Source organism: Vulpes vulpes, chromosome 10 (genome assembly GCF_048418805.1).
Source record: "Vulpes vulpes isolate BD-2025 chromosome 10, VulVul3, whole genome shotgun sequence".
Taxonomy (NCBI): Eukaryota; Metazoa; Chordata; class Mammalia; order Carnivora; family Canidae; genus Vulpes; species Vulpes vulpes.
The window spans coordinates 56,384,891-56,401,706 of record NC_132789.1 but is presented as its reverse complement, the minus strand read 5'-3'; the positions used below and the strand labels follow the sequence as shown (position 1 = coordinate 56,401,706).

Sequence of the window (16,816 nt, the reverse complement as noted above, 5' to 3'; positions counted from 1 at the left end):
AGGCTATTGTAGTAGTTCCAGAGAGAAATAATTGTGTCTTAGACTATGGCTGAGTAGCATGAGGTTCAGAATATATTTGGAAAGCAGAAGACATCTGTATTTGCTCATGAATGGGTGAATGTGGAAGATGAGAAAGAGATACAAGAACATATTCAAAGTTTCTTGCTTCAGCAATTAGGCGAAAGATAATACCCAGTTACTTAAGATGAAGAAGATAATAACTGTATCACTTTGGAATAGCATAAAATTAAGAGTTTGGGTTTTTTGTGGGTTTTTCTTTTAATTTGGGACACACATTAAAAATCCCAGTAGATAGGGCAGCTGGCTGGCACAGTCAGAAAAGTATGTGACTCTTGATCTTGAGGTCATGAGTTCAAGCCCCATGTTGGACATAGAGATTATTTAAATAAATGTAACTTTTAAAAAAAAAACAGTAGACCACTGGGTATATAAAATTATAGCTCAGAGAAGTTGAGGGTACACATAAAAATTGGACTTGTCAGCATAAAGATGGGATTAAAACAATAAACTTAACTGAGGTCACTTAGAACACATAATCAGAGAAAAGCAAAAGTCCAAGGACTGAGTGCTGGGGCACTTTATATACAGGTCAGAAAGGAAAGGGGCCCAGCAAAGGAGATCTAGCAGGAGCAACCAGGGGCACCTGAGTTGCTCAGTCAGTTGAACATCTGACTTTGGCTCAGGTTACAATCTCAGGGTCCTGGGATGGAGCCCCATGTCAGGTTCCACACTCAGCAGGGAGTCTGCTTCTCCCTTTTCCTCTGTGTCTACCCTCACTCATGCTCTCTCTCTCTCTCAAATAAATATAATCTTTAAAAAAATAAAAATAAAAATAAAAAAGAAGGAGCAACCAGGACGGTTGGAGAAATTAACAGGAGAGAGTGGTGTCTTCCCTGGAAAAGGAGAAAGTAATTGCCTATGTTACATGATGCTGAAAGGTTCAATGAGACAAGGACCTAGAGCTGCCTGTTGAATGGGGCATATAAATGTCACTGGTGACCTTCATAAAAGCAGTTTTAGTGGAGTGGTTGAGGCACAAAGACAGATTGCTGTAGGTTCAATAAAGAAATGATAAAAAAAAATAAAGAAAGAAAGAAATGATAAGGGAAAAAAAAAGAAATGATAAGGGATGGAGTGGAGCAAATGAACATAGGATATGCTTCTGAAGAATTTTGTTGTAAAGAACAGAGAAATCAGGTGATGGTTGGAAAAACACATGGAGTGGAGGCAGGGTTTCTCAGTCCTGGAGTCATTAGTGCATGTCTGTGCTGTCGGGAATGATTCAGCAGTGATGGAAATGTGATGATGCCAGAGACAGAGCATCGCAGGAGCAAAGCCTGGGAGACGCAGGAAGGGTGGCATCCAAGGTACAAGTGGAGGGCTCGTAGGTAGCAGGGTATCCCTTAGAGGCATAGGCAGACTCTACAAGCTCAGATGCAAATCAGTGGATGGTGTGACAGTTCTCTTCTGCTTACTTCTATTTCTCGCTGAAATAATAAGCAAGTCTTCAGCTCAGATTTAAAAAGTGGATGAAGTTATTAAAGATTTGAGTAAAGAATGTAAAATAGTCATCATTGAGTAAAAAAAAAAAGTATCCTCAATGTGGAAAATGTAGTAAAATCGCCCACCTGAGATAGTGGTCCCAACTTCAAGGCGAGCCCATCTATACTGCTGTGTGGTTGAGGTGAGGTGGAGAACAGATCAAAGAACTGAGATAAGAGCGTCATATGGACCATCTCTGTGGATGATGACAAATGCCAACATCTTTAGGAAGACGAGGGAATGGCCAAGAGGGCAGTTGAGGACACAACAAGAAAGAGTTATGCGTGGAATTGTCTGAATTTTCTTCCAAGGACAGGGATAATTGCAAAGGAGGAAAGAAATATGATCTGAATCAGCAATTGTAAAAAATAAATAAATAAAAGGAGGGGTACCTACTAAAACTTGAGGCCTGGCATCGAAGAAAAAACCTGCACTACTTAAGAAGGCTGCAGGAGGGGTGGCTGGGTGGCTCAGTCAGTTGGGCATCTGACTCTTGATCTCAGCTCGGGTCTGGATCTCAAGTCGTGAGTTTGAGACCCACATTGTGCTCCACACTGGGCATGGAGCCTACTTTAAAAGAGAGAGAGGGAGAGAGAGAGAGAGAAGAAAGGTTGCAGGAGACAGCCCCTTGGAGCAGGAATGTAAAGGTAATGTACAAACAAGAGGCTGAGGATTCTACTTGCAAAATGCTAACCAGAGGGCAGAATGAAGAGTTTGCAGGGTCAGAGAAGGGTAAGAGCTTGACTCAGAAAAGAACCAAGTCTTAGAGAGATAAGGGTCTGTAGGGTTGAACAGAAGGTTCCAAAATGTTGTGAACTGAGATGAACAGGCAGACAGGGATTGATAAGATTAGACTGGCTGGTCTCTTTCGAGAGAAGGTGAGTAGGTGATGAGATATAACGGGAGCTTCCTCTCAGAGTCTGATTTTTCCACAGTTGTGCGAGGGGCAGAATGAGGGTCTTGCTAGGAGCGTGCAAGTTCTGAGTTGAAGGCTGGGACAGAAGGCCGCTTCACGTCATTAAATCTGATTTCATTCACTGGCATCACTTCAAAGTTTTCAGTGAGTTTCCTTAAATTCCTAAAATAGAAGTCACTTTAATTCACCATATTATAAATACCGCATAGGAACAAATCATTATTCTTGTGGATCTCTTCATCTCCTACGGCAATAAGCATGATTACTGCACACACCTTAGATCATTGACTGTGTATTGATTGCTTTTAGCAGAGTCAGTGACCTTTCACAAGTAAGGAGTGTAGCACTTTGATATTTTGGAATGGAGAGAATGGAATGGGAAGAAGGAGTCAATCAGGAGGATCAAAATACACCAAAGAGTGGGGTGCCTGGGTGGCTCAGTGGGTTAAGCATCTGACTTCAGCTCAGGTCCTGGGACAGAGCCCCACGTCAAGCCCTGTATGGGGGCTCTTCAGTGGGGAGTCTGCTAGTCCCTCTCCCTCTGCCCCTCTCCCCTGCTAATGGTCTCTCTCTCTCTCTCTCTCTCTCTCATAAATAAATAAATAAATAAATAAATAAATAAATAAATAAATAATAGTTTTTAAAATACCAAAAATTTATCTCTCCCTGACACCAGTGAAAATTTCCTGTGATTCAACAAGCAACTCCTCTATGAAGTACAGCATCCAAGTGAAGGGATAAAGTATCAGAATCAGCAGCAGAAGACCTGAGTTCAAGCCCTGGTTCAGGAGCTTACCTGATACACAAGCTCTGTGAAAAATCACTTCATGCCAAGTCCAGTTTTTCTATAATGCTCCCCACTGGGATATTGTAAAGATCAAATAAATTAATGAGTGTGAAAGAGCTTTGCAAGCTCTAAAGTGCAAAGTCAATGTAAATAATTGTTCTCATTTGCTCTGCAGAGGAAATGGGAACACACAATTTTAGAGCATGAGGGACTTCCAAGGAGGAAAAGCCTGAGTGGAACATTTAAGAGACAATCTGTATACAAAGAGGGAAGTAGTAGGCCAGTGAAAGAGGGCTTTTGAGAAGAAGGGGGAAATACAGAAACTGTATGTTAGATCAAAAATTAATCTCTCAGTCTTGCATATTATCAGTGACAGTGATGGTAATGATTGCCTATAATCAATTGAACATCATTTTCTATATCATCCTTGGTATATTATACCTATGACAAAGTATCTCAATTCCAAAAATACTTGAGAATGAGTCCAGTCAGTGTATCCCTCTTCCTTTTTTTTTTTTTTTAATTTTTTTTTTTATTTATGATAGTCAGAGAGAGAGAGAGAGGCAGAGACATAGGTAGAGGGAGAAGCAGGCTCCATGCACCGGGAGCCCGATGTGGGATTCGATCCCGGATCTCCAGGATCGCGCCCTGGGCCAAAGGCAGGCGCCAAACCGCTGCGCCACCCAGGGATCCCTGTATCCCTCTTCCTAATGGATACCTTAATCGCCAAAGTGACAGTGTAATGTAAGACCCACATTGATCAAGTAGCAGTATCTGCAAGTGCTGGAAGCTGAGTTTTTCAGTGCAGTTAAGTCTGGCCTCTGATCAACGGTAACACATTCAACAAGAAAACTGGGGGAAAGGAGCCCAAGCCTGAAGAGAAAGAATTTTGGCAATTTCTGACACTTTCCCCATTACCATCTTCTCTTCTATACACTGTTGCATTGAGTCAGCTATAAGGCTTACTTCTAACTCTACGCACTTGATTTTGTATATCCTAACATCCCACAAAACTATTCAATGTTGAAATTAAACTCTAAGTATAGGGGTGTCTGACTGGCCCAGTGGGGAAGTATTTGGTTCTTGATCTCAGGGTCATGAGTTCAAGCACCTGTTGGCTGTAGAGATTACCTAAATACACAATTTAAAAAAAAACCCTCAAAATATGATCTGTATTCTTCTTCTGTGGATTATTCTTTCACCAACTTAAACTACCAAACTCTTATATCTAAATAGAGAAAGCAAAAGGTAATTAGAGCAAAAAGTTCTAAATTTTCACTAGTGATTATTGGCTACTAACAGCGCTAGTTGACTGTTACTTGGTGGTGGCTTTTTTGATTGTTTGAATTGCATATTATAAAACTGTATTAACTTAGGCAACATATTTACCAAGTGCCACGTGCTTTGCAAAGATTTCAAGAGTTCTAAGAAAAAAAATTTTTTTTAATTACCATTGTTATTTGTTTTATGGTTGAGAAGCTAAGGCCCAGAAACGCTAAATAAATTGCCCAAACTTACACATCTAGGATGTTGGAATTTGCACTCAGACGATCTGATTCTGAAGTCCAAACACTTGACGTCTCTGGCAGAGAGCTGATTAAAATCATTCCATGGCCCGTCCCTCATCTCTGTGTTTTTATATGGATTAAATAAGAAAACATGAAAGCCCCTCACCTAATGCTTAGTACATAGTACACAATCTAAATAGTAGTTCATTTAATCATGTATAAACACATCCTAAAGGTCCAGATGTGGAAGCCCTGCTTTCCTATTCAATTCCCCTAGTGACAATTTCAAAGTCCGTAACTTTAGTCCCCACAGAATTAACTTTTTCTAATAGTGACTAGAGCAAGCTGATGTCATTGCTTATAAAGTCCCAAGGACATAAAACCTATATAATTCAGATTAAAAAAAACACCAACACTGCAGCTCCAGCCCCAGCTGCTTTCTTTCTGTACATATTTCCTTTCAGTACTTGGTGGAGTAATCCACCTGAAGCTAGCAATATAAAACTTGGACCTAGAGAGTGTACTGCCAAAGAAACAGAATGCCTCCATCACACTGGCTCTGAAAAATTAGGTCAAATTTGTGTAGAAGTCTTCTGGTAACTAGCATGGCCTGCAAAAGTGGTTGGTAGCGACTTTTGATCAATCTGCTACCAGTATCATCTGAAAAAGGGCAAAAGATATACCATTCTTATACCACCTCTTCAGTTGACTGGAAACCAATCCTAGAAAAGCTTAGGGCAGAGTTACATGCTCTACATATTGAAAAATATGATAATAATATAAGTGCTAAAGTATAATATTTTGCAGAAATCCTGAAGTTCTCCTGGTAAAATATCACCAAATATACTTACTGACTTATCACCAAAAACTAAACAAGATCCAAGGGAACTTTGAGGGCTCTGGTCATCCTTATGGAAAAATCAAGGTAAACGGGATTATTTGATTTGCCCAACTTTAAATTTGTCCAATTTGTTATTTCCACTGGAAAATGATTCTATCTTGAAACTTGACATTGAAACTCCAAGATCGTGACAATTCAGTTCTCTTTGGAGGTGCTGGGAACATCAGAAACAACCCAGGGTAAGTTTTACAGACATTTTGTTTCATGCTATTTTTGCTCTTAATTATTTTCCCCCATTTTTCTGAAACGTATGCAATAGACATTAGAGTTTCTTTTTTGTGCACCATATTCTCAGCATACACTGACACGAAATTTCTACTGCAATTTGGCACATCTTAATTTTTCAAAGCATTTTTTTCCTGCAGCTCCAAAGAAATAGAAAAGAAAGAAGCGATGTTGATGCAACAGAAGTCTTCATTTCTGACTTAGTGCTCCATCTGCACATCCTTACCTCTGTGTGAGGGTGAAATTCCCCTGTTTTATTTTTTTTAATATATTTTTTAATTTATTCATGAGAAACAGAGGGAGAGAGAGGCAGAGACAGACAGATGGAGAAGCAGGCTCCATGCAGGAAGCCCGATGTGGGACTTGATCCCGGGTCTCCAGGATAACGCCCTGAGCCAAAGGCAGACGCTCAACAACTGAGCCACCCAGGCGTCCCTTTAAAAAAAAAAAAAAAAAAAAATTCCTGACTGTTTTAAATTAAACCCTTGACTCTATTCTTTTTTTAAAGAATTCTTTTTCCTTTATTTATTTATTTATTTATTTATTTATTAAAATAAATATTAAATAAATTTATTTATTTATTAAAATTCCTGACTGTTTTAAATTAAACCCTTGACTCTATTCTTTTTTTAAAGAATTCTTTTTTCTTTCTTTATTTATTTATTTATTAAAATAAATATTAAATAAATTTATTTATTTATTAAAATTCCTGACTGTTTTAAATTAAACCCTTGACTCTATTCTTTTTTTAAAGAATTCTTTTTTCTTTATTTATTTATTTATTTATGATAGAAAGAGCACACAAGTAGAGGGGAAGGGCATGAGAGAGGGAGAAAGAGGCTCCCCACTGAGCAAGGAGCCTGACTAGGGGCTGATCCCAGGACCCTGGAATCATGAGCTGAGCCAAAGGCAGACACCTAACCAAATGAGCCACCCAGGCACCTCTGCCTCTCACTCAGTTCTTCAGTTTTCAATTTTACAACATTCTTTTGGAACTTAGTAAATTAAAAAGATAACAGATGTAAATCATTCACACTTAAAATAGCTTCTTGGGGTCACCGAGTGGATCAGTCGGTTAAGCATCTGACTCTTGGTTTCAGCTCAGGTCATGATCTCAGGGTGGTAGAATCGAGCCCCACATCAGGCTCTGCGTGGGGTGTGGAGCCTCCCTGAGATTCTCTCTCTCCTCCACTGCCCCTCCCCAGTCTCTCACGCACTCTCATTTTTTCTCTCTCTCTCTGTAAAATTAAATAAATAAATCTTTTTTAAAAATAAAATTGCTTTCTGGAGCAGAAGCTTTAAGTTAACACTCTAAGAAAAATTTATAAAGTCAATCCATAACTACAGTAAGATATTATAATAAATATTAATCTAAGCTTTAGACACCTTGAGTTTCATTTAAATGTTACCAGAAAGATTTCTGCCCCAGAAACACTTTCTTTTCCCACAGCTCTACTTTGCTAGTTTCCTAACTTGACAATACCTTAGTCTTCCCTCTGTTGATACGCACTATAAAAAGGGCCACTGTCTGCAGAAGACCAGCATGAAGAGTAATAGGAAATACTGGAAAAGAAAGAAATAACTAGGAGCAGAAGAGAAGGAGTTCTGTGGTCTTTTTTTCATAAGCAATGTGGAGTTGATTCATTTGTCTGGCAGAGAGCCTGACCTTGAGGAGTGAGGTAAAGCACCAGTAGGGATCAGTGATAGGAAGAGGGTAGCACCGGATGAAAGGGCCCAGGGAATCAGGGGGGCAGCTTGCATGGGTGGGCGCCCCTGGAAGGCTGTGTATCAAGGCAGTGGCATGAAGACGAACGAGAGAAGAGAGACTCCCCACAGATGCCCAACGAAGCTGGCCAGGGGCACTTAGCAGAGGAAGAGGCAGGTCATCAAGACACATTCCACTTAGCGCCCTAACTATGCCAACCATCACATAGATGATGCAGGTCAGAGTGAACTATGCCTCCACACAGAACTATGCCTCCAATTCTCTGTGACCTTGGGCCAGTTGCTTTACCTCTCTGTGCCTCATTTCCTTTACTTTGCAAAATGAAAAAAAAAAAAAAAAAAGATCAGGAAAATTCTTAGGTCCTTTTAGAAGCTAAGGTCTTCTGATTCTATATAATAAATACATTTCTTATTTAAAAAAATAGTGAGAACCCTCTTGCCCTGTTGATGGGATTGCAAACCGGTACAGCCACTGTGGAAAACAGCATGGAGTTCCCCCAAAAATATTAAAAATAGGACTACCCCATGATCCAGTAATTACACTACTGGGCATTTCCCCAAAGAATACAAAAACACTCAATCAAAGGAATGCATGCAGCCCTGTGTTTACTGTAGTGTTGTTTACAACGGCCAAGGTACGGACGCAGCCCAAGTGTCCAATGACTGATGGGTGGACAAAGACAAAGTGATACAGAGAGAGATTATTCAGCCATGGAAAAGAATGAAATCTTGCCATTTGCAACAACACGGATGGAGCCAGAGAGTACCTTGCTAAGCAAAATCAGTCAGTCAGAGAAAGACAGTTGCCATATGATTTCAGTCTTATGTGGAATTTAAGCCGCAAAACAAACGAGCAAAGGGGGGTAGAAAAGGAAGCAAAGGAGACAAAACAAGAAACAGACGTGACTATAGAGCACGAACTGATGGTCACCAGAGGGAAGGTTGGGGGGAGGTGGAAGAAATAGATGGTGAAGACTGAGGAGTGCATTTATTGTAATGAGTAAGTATAGGGTGATTAAAATTTTTTTTTAATTTTTTTAAATAGTGAGGTCTGGGTCAAATAAAAGCTGATTTATTTTTTTAAGATTTTATTTATTAATTCATGATAGACACACAGAGACAGAGGCAGAGACACAGGCAGAGGGAGAAGCAGATTTCATGCAGGGAGCCCCATGCAGGACTCGATCCCAGGACCCCAGGGTCATGACCTGAGCCAAAGGCAGACAAGCAACCATTGAGCCACCCAGGTGCCCCCAAGAGAAGCTAATTTAAAAGAAAATAACCACTGTTGTTCGACTTGGGGCTGAGACAACAGAACTGGACTTTATGACGAGCTGAGAATAACCTAGTTGCACAGGGAGCTCGTAGGCCTGGGCCCTGATCTGCAGCTGCAGAGTGAGCAAGTCCACCCTCACCTTGAGGGCAGCAGAAGCCAGCCTCCCGCCCAGCCCCTCTCCAGATTTTCCAAAGCTTCCAGGGTTTTATCCAGCCTCCTCTAAAGAAATGTTCCAAAAATATCCCAGCCACACTGCCCCTTGTCCAGCAGCTTGGTGAAAAGCCTCTGCCAGCTGCAAACCAGGTCATCACCATTACAGGGGGCACGGCAGAGGCCGCAGAGGGGCCCGGATTTGGCCAAGTGAAAATGCAGTCAGCAGGCCATAAAGAAAACTGTGCTCAAGACCGGGGTTTGTATGACTTTGGACACTTTACTCTCTTTGAGCAGAAAAATCTTCGTTTCTTCTCTGCTAAAGATGTACAACTAAATATAAACAGGCCCCTCTCCAGGGTTGTTTTCCATCTCTTCGTGAATCATGGTTCTCCGCACTATTATTTCAAAAGATGTGTGTGTGTGGTGCCTACTATGTGTCCAGCATGATTTAATATGCTGAATGAGGATTTTACTGGAAGCAAATGGGGGAAAACATGGGTGCGGCTCAGTCGGTCAAGTGTCTGACTCCTGATTTTGGCTCCGGTCACGACCTCGGGGTTGTAAGATCTAGTCTTGCATAGGACCCCCCCCCCAGGATGTGGAGCTTGCTTGGGATTCTTTCTCTCCTGCTCCCTCTGCCCTGCATCCCAAAACATAAAATAAATAAAATATATTTTTTTAAAAAGCTCTTACTCTATGATCCCATTTATATCAGATGCAATGAAGGTAAAATGAATGAATCTATAGTGATATGAATCAGATCGGTGGTGGCCTGGGGCCTGGGAGGCACACTGGGACATTTCACGGTGATGGTGTTTTCCCTCTTGTACTGCTGGTGACATGGGTGTAGACATTTGTCAAAGCTCATCCAACAGGAACACCTGGGTGGCTCAGCAGCTGAACGTCTGCCTTCGACTCAGGCTGTGATCCCAGGATCCAGGATGGACTCCCGCATCTGGCTTCCCACAGGGAGCCTGCTTCTCCCCCTACCTGGGTCTCTGTCTCTCTCTGTGTATCTCTCATGAATAAATAAATAAAATCTTAAAAAAAAAATAAGATACTGGACCATAAATTCAAGATGGAAGAAAAAGTCAAACACAGAAGAAATTACAATTAATTTCTTATTAATTAATCAAATGATTGATTTTTTTTTCCCTAATTCTTGACAGAGTGTCCGGCAGAGAGCATGGAAGCAGGGGACCTACTCAATCAAACCACCTTAGTGACACACATTCGGCTTAGAGGCTTATCTGTAGATCAGAGGGTGCAGATGGCTGTGTTTGCCATGTTCCTCACTTTCTATGTCCTGACACTGGCTGGGAACGTCCTCATTGTCATAACTATTATCTACGACCGCCGGCTTCATACCCCCATGTATTTCTTCCTCAGTAACCTGTCTTTTATCGATGTGTGCCACTCCACTGTTACTGTCCCCAAGATGCTGGTAGACACATGGGCAGAAGAGAAGCTTATCTCCTTTGACGGCTGCGTCACTCAGATGTTTTTCCTGCACCTCTTCGCCTGCACCGAGATCTTTCTGCTCACCGTCATGGCCTACGACCGATATGTGGCCATTTGCAAGCCCCTGCAGTACCTGACGGTGATGAGCTGGAGAGTGTGTGTGCTGCTGGCTGTAGCCCTGTGGGTGGGGGGGACCATCCACTCCATATCGCTGACCTCCCTCACCATCACGCTGCCCTACTGTGGTCCTGATGAGATTGACAGCTTCTTCTGCGATGTGCCTCAGGTGATCAAACTGGCCTGCACGGATACCCACATCATTGAAATCCTCATCGTCTCCAACAGCGGCCTGATCTCCGTGGTGTGTTTCGTGGTCCTCGTGGTGTCCTACGCGGTCATCCTGGTGAGCCTGCGGCAGCAAATCTCCGAAGGCAGGCGCAAGGCCTTATCCACCTGTGCGGCCCACCTCACCGTTGTCACACTGTTCCTGGGACATTGCATCTTCATCTATTCCCGCCCATCCACCAGCCTCCCGGAGGACAAGGTGGTGTCTGTGTTTTTCACGGCCGTTACCCCCCTGCTGAACCCCATCATCTATACTCTTAGGAATGAAGACATGAAGAATGCCTTGAACAAGTTAATGGGAAGGTTGGAGGGGAAAGGTAAAAAATGACAATGTCTAAGCTCTTGGGGCCTGGTGCTCCAAATCAAAGAAAAGCCTTGTGAAGAATAAGTTACCTGACATTTTGTCAGCTTATATGACTTATAAAATTGTCTTCTGGTCTAATATCTGACAATTGTGGCATAGCTATGATGTTTAGTGTCTCCCATAAGCCGGAAATTGTTGCAGGCACTCGGCATTACTCCGTCCTCACAGCAACTTGTGAGGTAGGTACTGTGCTTGCTTATAGTGATGAAACTAAAGCTCAAAGAGAGCAAATGGTATGTCCAAGGTCACCCAGCTGGGAAATGATGGAAGCAGGATATGAAGCCGAGTGTATCAACACAAAGTCATGCTACTTTCATTACACCATGCCTCCTCTCCCTGCTTTTCGTCTTAGGGTGATAACTAAAGTTTAAACAAAACCTTCAGATTTCTGGGCAGCACTTGATTACACCATTCACTCAGATGCTTGCCTAAATGGCTAAGCAAAACACTGGCGAATCAGACCAAGTGGGTTTGCTTATGACTTCAGTGATGTAGAAAGAAGACTTGGAGTCATTGAAGTTATTGGTTTCCTCAGGTATCCAGGAAAAATCTGCCATCAGAGCAATGAAGTGGGGATACCTTAGTATTCATTCATTTGACAAACATTGACCAAGCATCTATTATGTGCTAGGGACTTGGTTTACAGTCACAAATAAGACATGTAGTCCCTCCTTTATGTCGTTTAAAGTCTAGTGAAAATAGTAAACAAAATATAAACAAATGCATTTCAATTATAAATCATAACAAATCCTGTGGACAAAACACATTGAACGCTGAATGAAAGTTTTAGAAAAGACAGTCTTCAGAGTAGGTAGTCAAGAAGGGTCTCTCCGACCAAATGACATTGCAGCTGAGACTGACAAATGAAAAGGAGCCACGTGTGAGAAAAGACAGTGTTCTAGGCAAAGGAAATGGCAGTTGTTGGAGAAGACTCTGGCTTGGTCCAAGCAGTGAAAGAGCAATGGGGTTACAGCTTAGATCATAAGGCTGACAATGGTGAGAGATGACACTGAAGACGTGAAAAGAACACTTTCACATCCTCTTAAGGGCCAACCTGACTTTCAAAAAGGTGCCAAGATAACACAATGGGGAAGAAAGTCTTTTTAAATGGTACTGGATCATCTAGGTTGATGGGAAAAATTAATCTCAACCCTTATCTCACACCATATGTCATAGTAAACTTAAAATGGATCACAAACCTAAATTTGTTTTTTTTTTTTTTGAGATTATAACTTTTATATTGTTTTGATTTTTTTGTATATTTTTATTGGATTTTGATTTGCCAACATATAGTATAACACCCAGTACTCATCCCCTCAGTGCCTGACACCCAGTCACCCCATCACCCCGCCCACCTCCCTCTACTACCCCTTGTTCGTTTACCAGAGTTAGGAGTCTCTCATAGTTTGTCTCCCTCTCTAATTTTTCCCACTCGTTTTCTCTCCTTCCCCTATAATCCCTGTCACTATTTTATATATCCCACGTATGAGTGAGACCATGTAATGTTTGTCCTTCTCCAACTGACTTACTTCACTCAGCATAATACCCTCCAGTTCCATCCACATCAAAGCAAATGGTGGGTAAAAACCTAAAATTTAAAGCTGAACTGTAAAATTTCTAAATGAAGACAGGAGAAAATCTTTGAGACTTCAGAGTAGGTGACGGTTTCTTAGGACACAAAAGGCATCAATCTTATAAGTAAAAGATTGATAAGTAAGGCTGAATCAAAATATAAATTTCTGCTCTTCAAAATATATCATTCAAAAAATAAAACTGCACACCACAGTGTGAGAAAAATATTGCCAAGACGTATATCCAACAAAGGTCTTGTATCCAGAATACACAAAGAAAACTGTTGTATACTCTTACAATGACAAGAAGACAAAACATTAAAATAATAAATGAGCAAAATGTTTGAATAAACACAACACAGCACAAAGGATAATAAGCAAATTAAAAGATTCTCAGCATCATCAGTCATTGGGGAAATGAAGAGTACACCACACATGCACTTAGAATGCCTAAAATTAAATACTGACAATAGCAATTATTGGATGTTAAACTCTTATACTTCTGAGAGTATAAAATCATACAACCACTTTGCGGGTGCCCAGCTGGTTCAGTCAGTGGAAAATGAGACTCTTGATCTTGGGGTCATGAATTTGAGCCCCACAGGGAAAAAAAAGTTTGCAAATAAATAAATAAATTGTAAAAAATCATACAATCACTTTGGAACAGGCTTGTAGTTAATTCATTATAAGTTGAACATACACTTACTATGTGATCCAATAATTCTACTCCTAGATACTTACCCAGGAGAAATGAAGACATGTGGCCAAAATAACCTGTAAGTAAGCACTTATATCTACTTGATTCATAACTGTCAAAAGCTGAAAACACCCAAATGCCCATCAGTAAATGACTGAATAAACAATTGCCGTATACCCATACAACGAGGTATTACTCAACAATAACAAGAAACTACTAATACCCACTAAAGACATAGTTTAATCTCAGCAACAGCAGGCAGAGCAAAAGAAGCAGGCACGGAAAAGTTCATACTGTATGATTCAATGTCCATGTAGCTCTAGGAAAGGTAAATCTAACTCATAGTGACAAAAATCAGACCCTTGGATGCTTGGGTGGAGATAGAGGGATTGTCTGGGAAGGGACTGAAGAACTTTCAGGGGTGCTGTAAATGTTCTATATCTTGATTGGAGAGATGTATATGTTATGTGGATGGATATATACCTTTGTCAAAATTTCTCCACCTGTCCAATTAAAATGCATGCATTTTATGTAATTAAATTTTACCTCAATAAATTTTATTTTAAAACAAGTCCTTTATACATTTTCACCTTGATTTTATCAAAGTACTATGAAAAATACAAAACAAATCCAGGAATAATGAGAGAATCACTTTCAAAGTCACAGCTTAACTCAATATAAATCGGTGATGGCTTAAATAAACACCTTGAAGGTCTATTTGAAAGCAAGATTGAAACCACTATAATTTATAAAACAGAAGTGCGATATATAGCTTCCCAGAGGCAATAACTCACAGAATCCACAAATCAAGAAAATATGTTCTCTCACAACTGTACCTGTTCCTGAAACTGAGTCCATGCCCCAAATTGTGTTCTTTTACTAGTGAAACCAGAGCCTTCTTAAAAGTTTTCCAGATTCTTTTTCCTTTATGTTCCACCATGATCCTTTCCTTTATATGAAGTAATAGTTAATAAGTCTTTGTTTTTTTTTAAGATTTTGTTTATTCATTTGAGATAGAGAGAGAGGGAGAGCGAGCATGAACAGGGGGTGGGCAGGCAGAGGGAGAAGGTGAAGCAGGCTCCCCGTGGAGCAGGGAGCCCAACCTGGGGCTCCATCCCGGGACCCCAGGATCATGACCCAAACCAAAGGCAAGTGCCTAATGGACTGCTCCACCCCATCAGTCCCTCTCTGTAATACAGAAGTCTGCCCTGCTCCGGGCCATCTTATCTTTTGATTTTGGTTTTTGCTCTCACTGTCTCATTAAAGATTCGGCCCTAATTACATTTACAATTCCAAGTCCATCATGTACCTGACTTTATGAGAAAACCTGTTTCTGTCTGAGATGCTTTATGGCACTTTTTACCTCCTCGTTCCTCAAGGTGTAAATGAGGGGATTTAGCAAAGGGGTGACCACTGTGTAGAAGACAGATACCACCTTGTCGATGGAGAAGCTGGTGTCTGGCCGAGTGTAGATGAAGATGCATGGTCCAAAGAAGAAGGTGACGACCATGAAGTGGGCTGAGCACGTAGACAGAGCTTTCCGGCGCCCTTCAGCAGACTGTTTTCTAAGAGACACCAGGATGATTGTGTAAGAGGTGACCAAAGCCAGGAAACAGGTGAGGGAGATGGTTCCACTGTTGGAGACAATGAGCACTCCCGTGAGGTAGGTGTCTGTGCAGGCCAGCTTGATGACGGGGGGCACATCGCAGAAGTAGCTATCGATAACGTTGGGGCCGCAGTAAGGCAAACGAATGGTCAGGAGGGTCTGCACCAGAGAGTGAACGGTACCCCCCCACCAGAGGGCGAGGACGAGCTGCACGCATACCCGGATGCTCATCACGTTGGGGTAGCGCAGTGGGGCACAGATGGCCACGTAGCGGTCGTAAGCCATGACGGTCAGCAGAAGGATCTCAGCACAAGCGAACAGGTGTAGGAAGAAGAGCTGCGCAATGCAGTCATCAAAGGAAATAGTCTTTCTCTCCCTAAGCAGGCCCTCCAGCATCTTGGGCACAGTGACCGAGGAGTGGCAGGTGTCAATGAAGGACAGGTTGCTCAGGAAGAAGTACATGGGGGTATGGAGGCGCCGGGTAAGGGCTGTGGTCACTATGATGAGAGTGTTCCCCAGAAGGGTGAGCACGTAAGCCAGGGAGAATGCCACAAAAAGTAGCGTCCCCAGTGCCCAGTTATCCGTGAGCCCCAAGAAGACAAACTCAGTCACTCTTGTTTGATTTGGAGCCTCCATCCAGCGAGTTTCCAAAGGATCTTGGGGGAGGACAAAACCATGAAAGCCAGTTTAGGGTTACAGCTAACTGAAGTAGTTCCACATCCCCATGTGAACTGCTTACGTATAACCAGGGCGCACACACACACACACACACACACACACACAAAACCAGGGCACACAGAATAGAAGGCCGACCTAGGGGTGACTATCACAAAGGCCCGTAACCACGGGAGCCGTCCCAAGCCCACGCACACCGCCTGCTGCCCGGCGGCCGGCCTAGGCCTTAGGTGGCCCACGGCCGAGGCCCAGGAGTCACCGAGACCCAGGAGCTGCCAAAGCTCCCGGCCACAGGCCAGCTGCTCCCCCAGGTCCAGTCTAATCCGCACATAACTCCACACTGGCCTCCCAACCGACGACTCCAGCTGAGATCCTTCGCCTCTCCACTCCCAACCAAGTCAAGTGTGCGCCCCAAGCCTGCCAGGGCCGCGGGCCTTGTCTCCCCAGTCTGGAATCCTCTCCCCCAGGGGCCGCCCTCCTCAGGCCCCAGGCACCCTGCTGCAGCGGGCCAGCCCCCCTGTAAGGACGGGCTGTTGACACGGCCACATTTCCTCGCCTCGCTTTCCTACCTGTTTCGTGGTGTCGACCTGAGAAAGAAAATTAGACATGTCTTTCTGTTTTCCATGGAATTGAAATGTTCCTCAAAAGCGGTCACTATAGGGGCGTCTGGGTGGCTCAGGTGGTTAAGCAGCCGACGCCGGATTTCACCTCAGATCACGACCTCAGGGTCCTAGGGTCATGCCCTCCACCAGGCTTTGCAATAATGAGGCCTCGGCTTGAAAAGTCTCCCCCTAACACCCCCCCAACCATGCATATGCATGCATGCCGGCGCACTTGCTCTCAATAAATAAATAAATCTTAAAAAAAGAAAAGAAATTTGGGGCAACTGGGTGGCTCAGTCAGTTAAACGTCTGCCTTGGGCTCTGATCATGATCCTGCCCTGGGATCAAGCCCCACGTCAGGCTCCCTACTCAGTGAGGAGTTTGCTTCCCCCTCTGCCTCTCTCCCCTGTTCATGATTGCTCGTTCTTTCTTTTTTCTTTC

The 16,816-nt window shown here is 42.6% G+C and overlaps 2 protein-coding genes across 2 annotated transcripts; one reads left to right on the top strand and one right to left on the bottom strand.

Annotated features, from left to right (window-relative positions):
• Nucleotides 1-10,240: 10,240 nt before the first annotated feature.
• Nucleotides 10,241-11,188, top strand: OR4E1 (olfactory receptor family 4 subfamily E member 1). Its single transcript, XM_025992330.1, has one exon. It carries the CDS (start codon nucleotides 10,241-10,243, stop codon nucleotides 11,186-11,188), a length of 948 nt encoding a protein of 315 aa, XP_025848115.1.
• A 3,619-nt stretch (nucleotides 11,189-14,807) lies between these two features.
• On the bottom strand, nucleotides 14,808-15,734 carry OR4E2 (olfactory receptor family 4 subfamily E member 2). Its single transcript, XM_025992329.2, has one exon. The coding sequence runs from the start codon at nucleotides 15,732-15,734 to the stop codon at nucleotides 14,808-14,810; it is 927 nt and encodes a 308-aa protein (XP_025848114.1).
• Nucleotides 15,735-16,816: the final 1,082 nt, after the last annotated feature.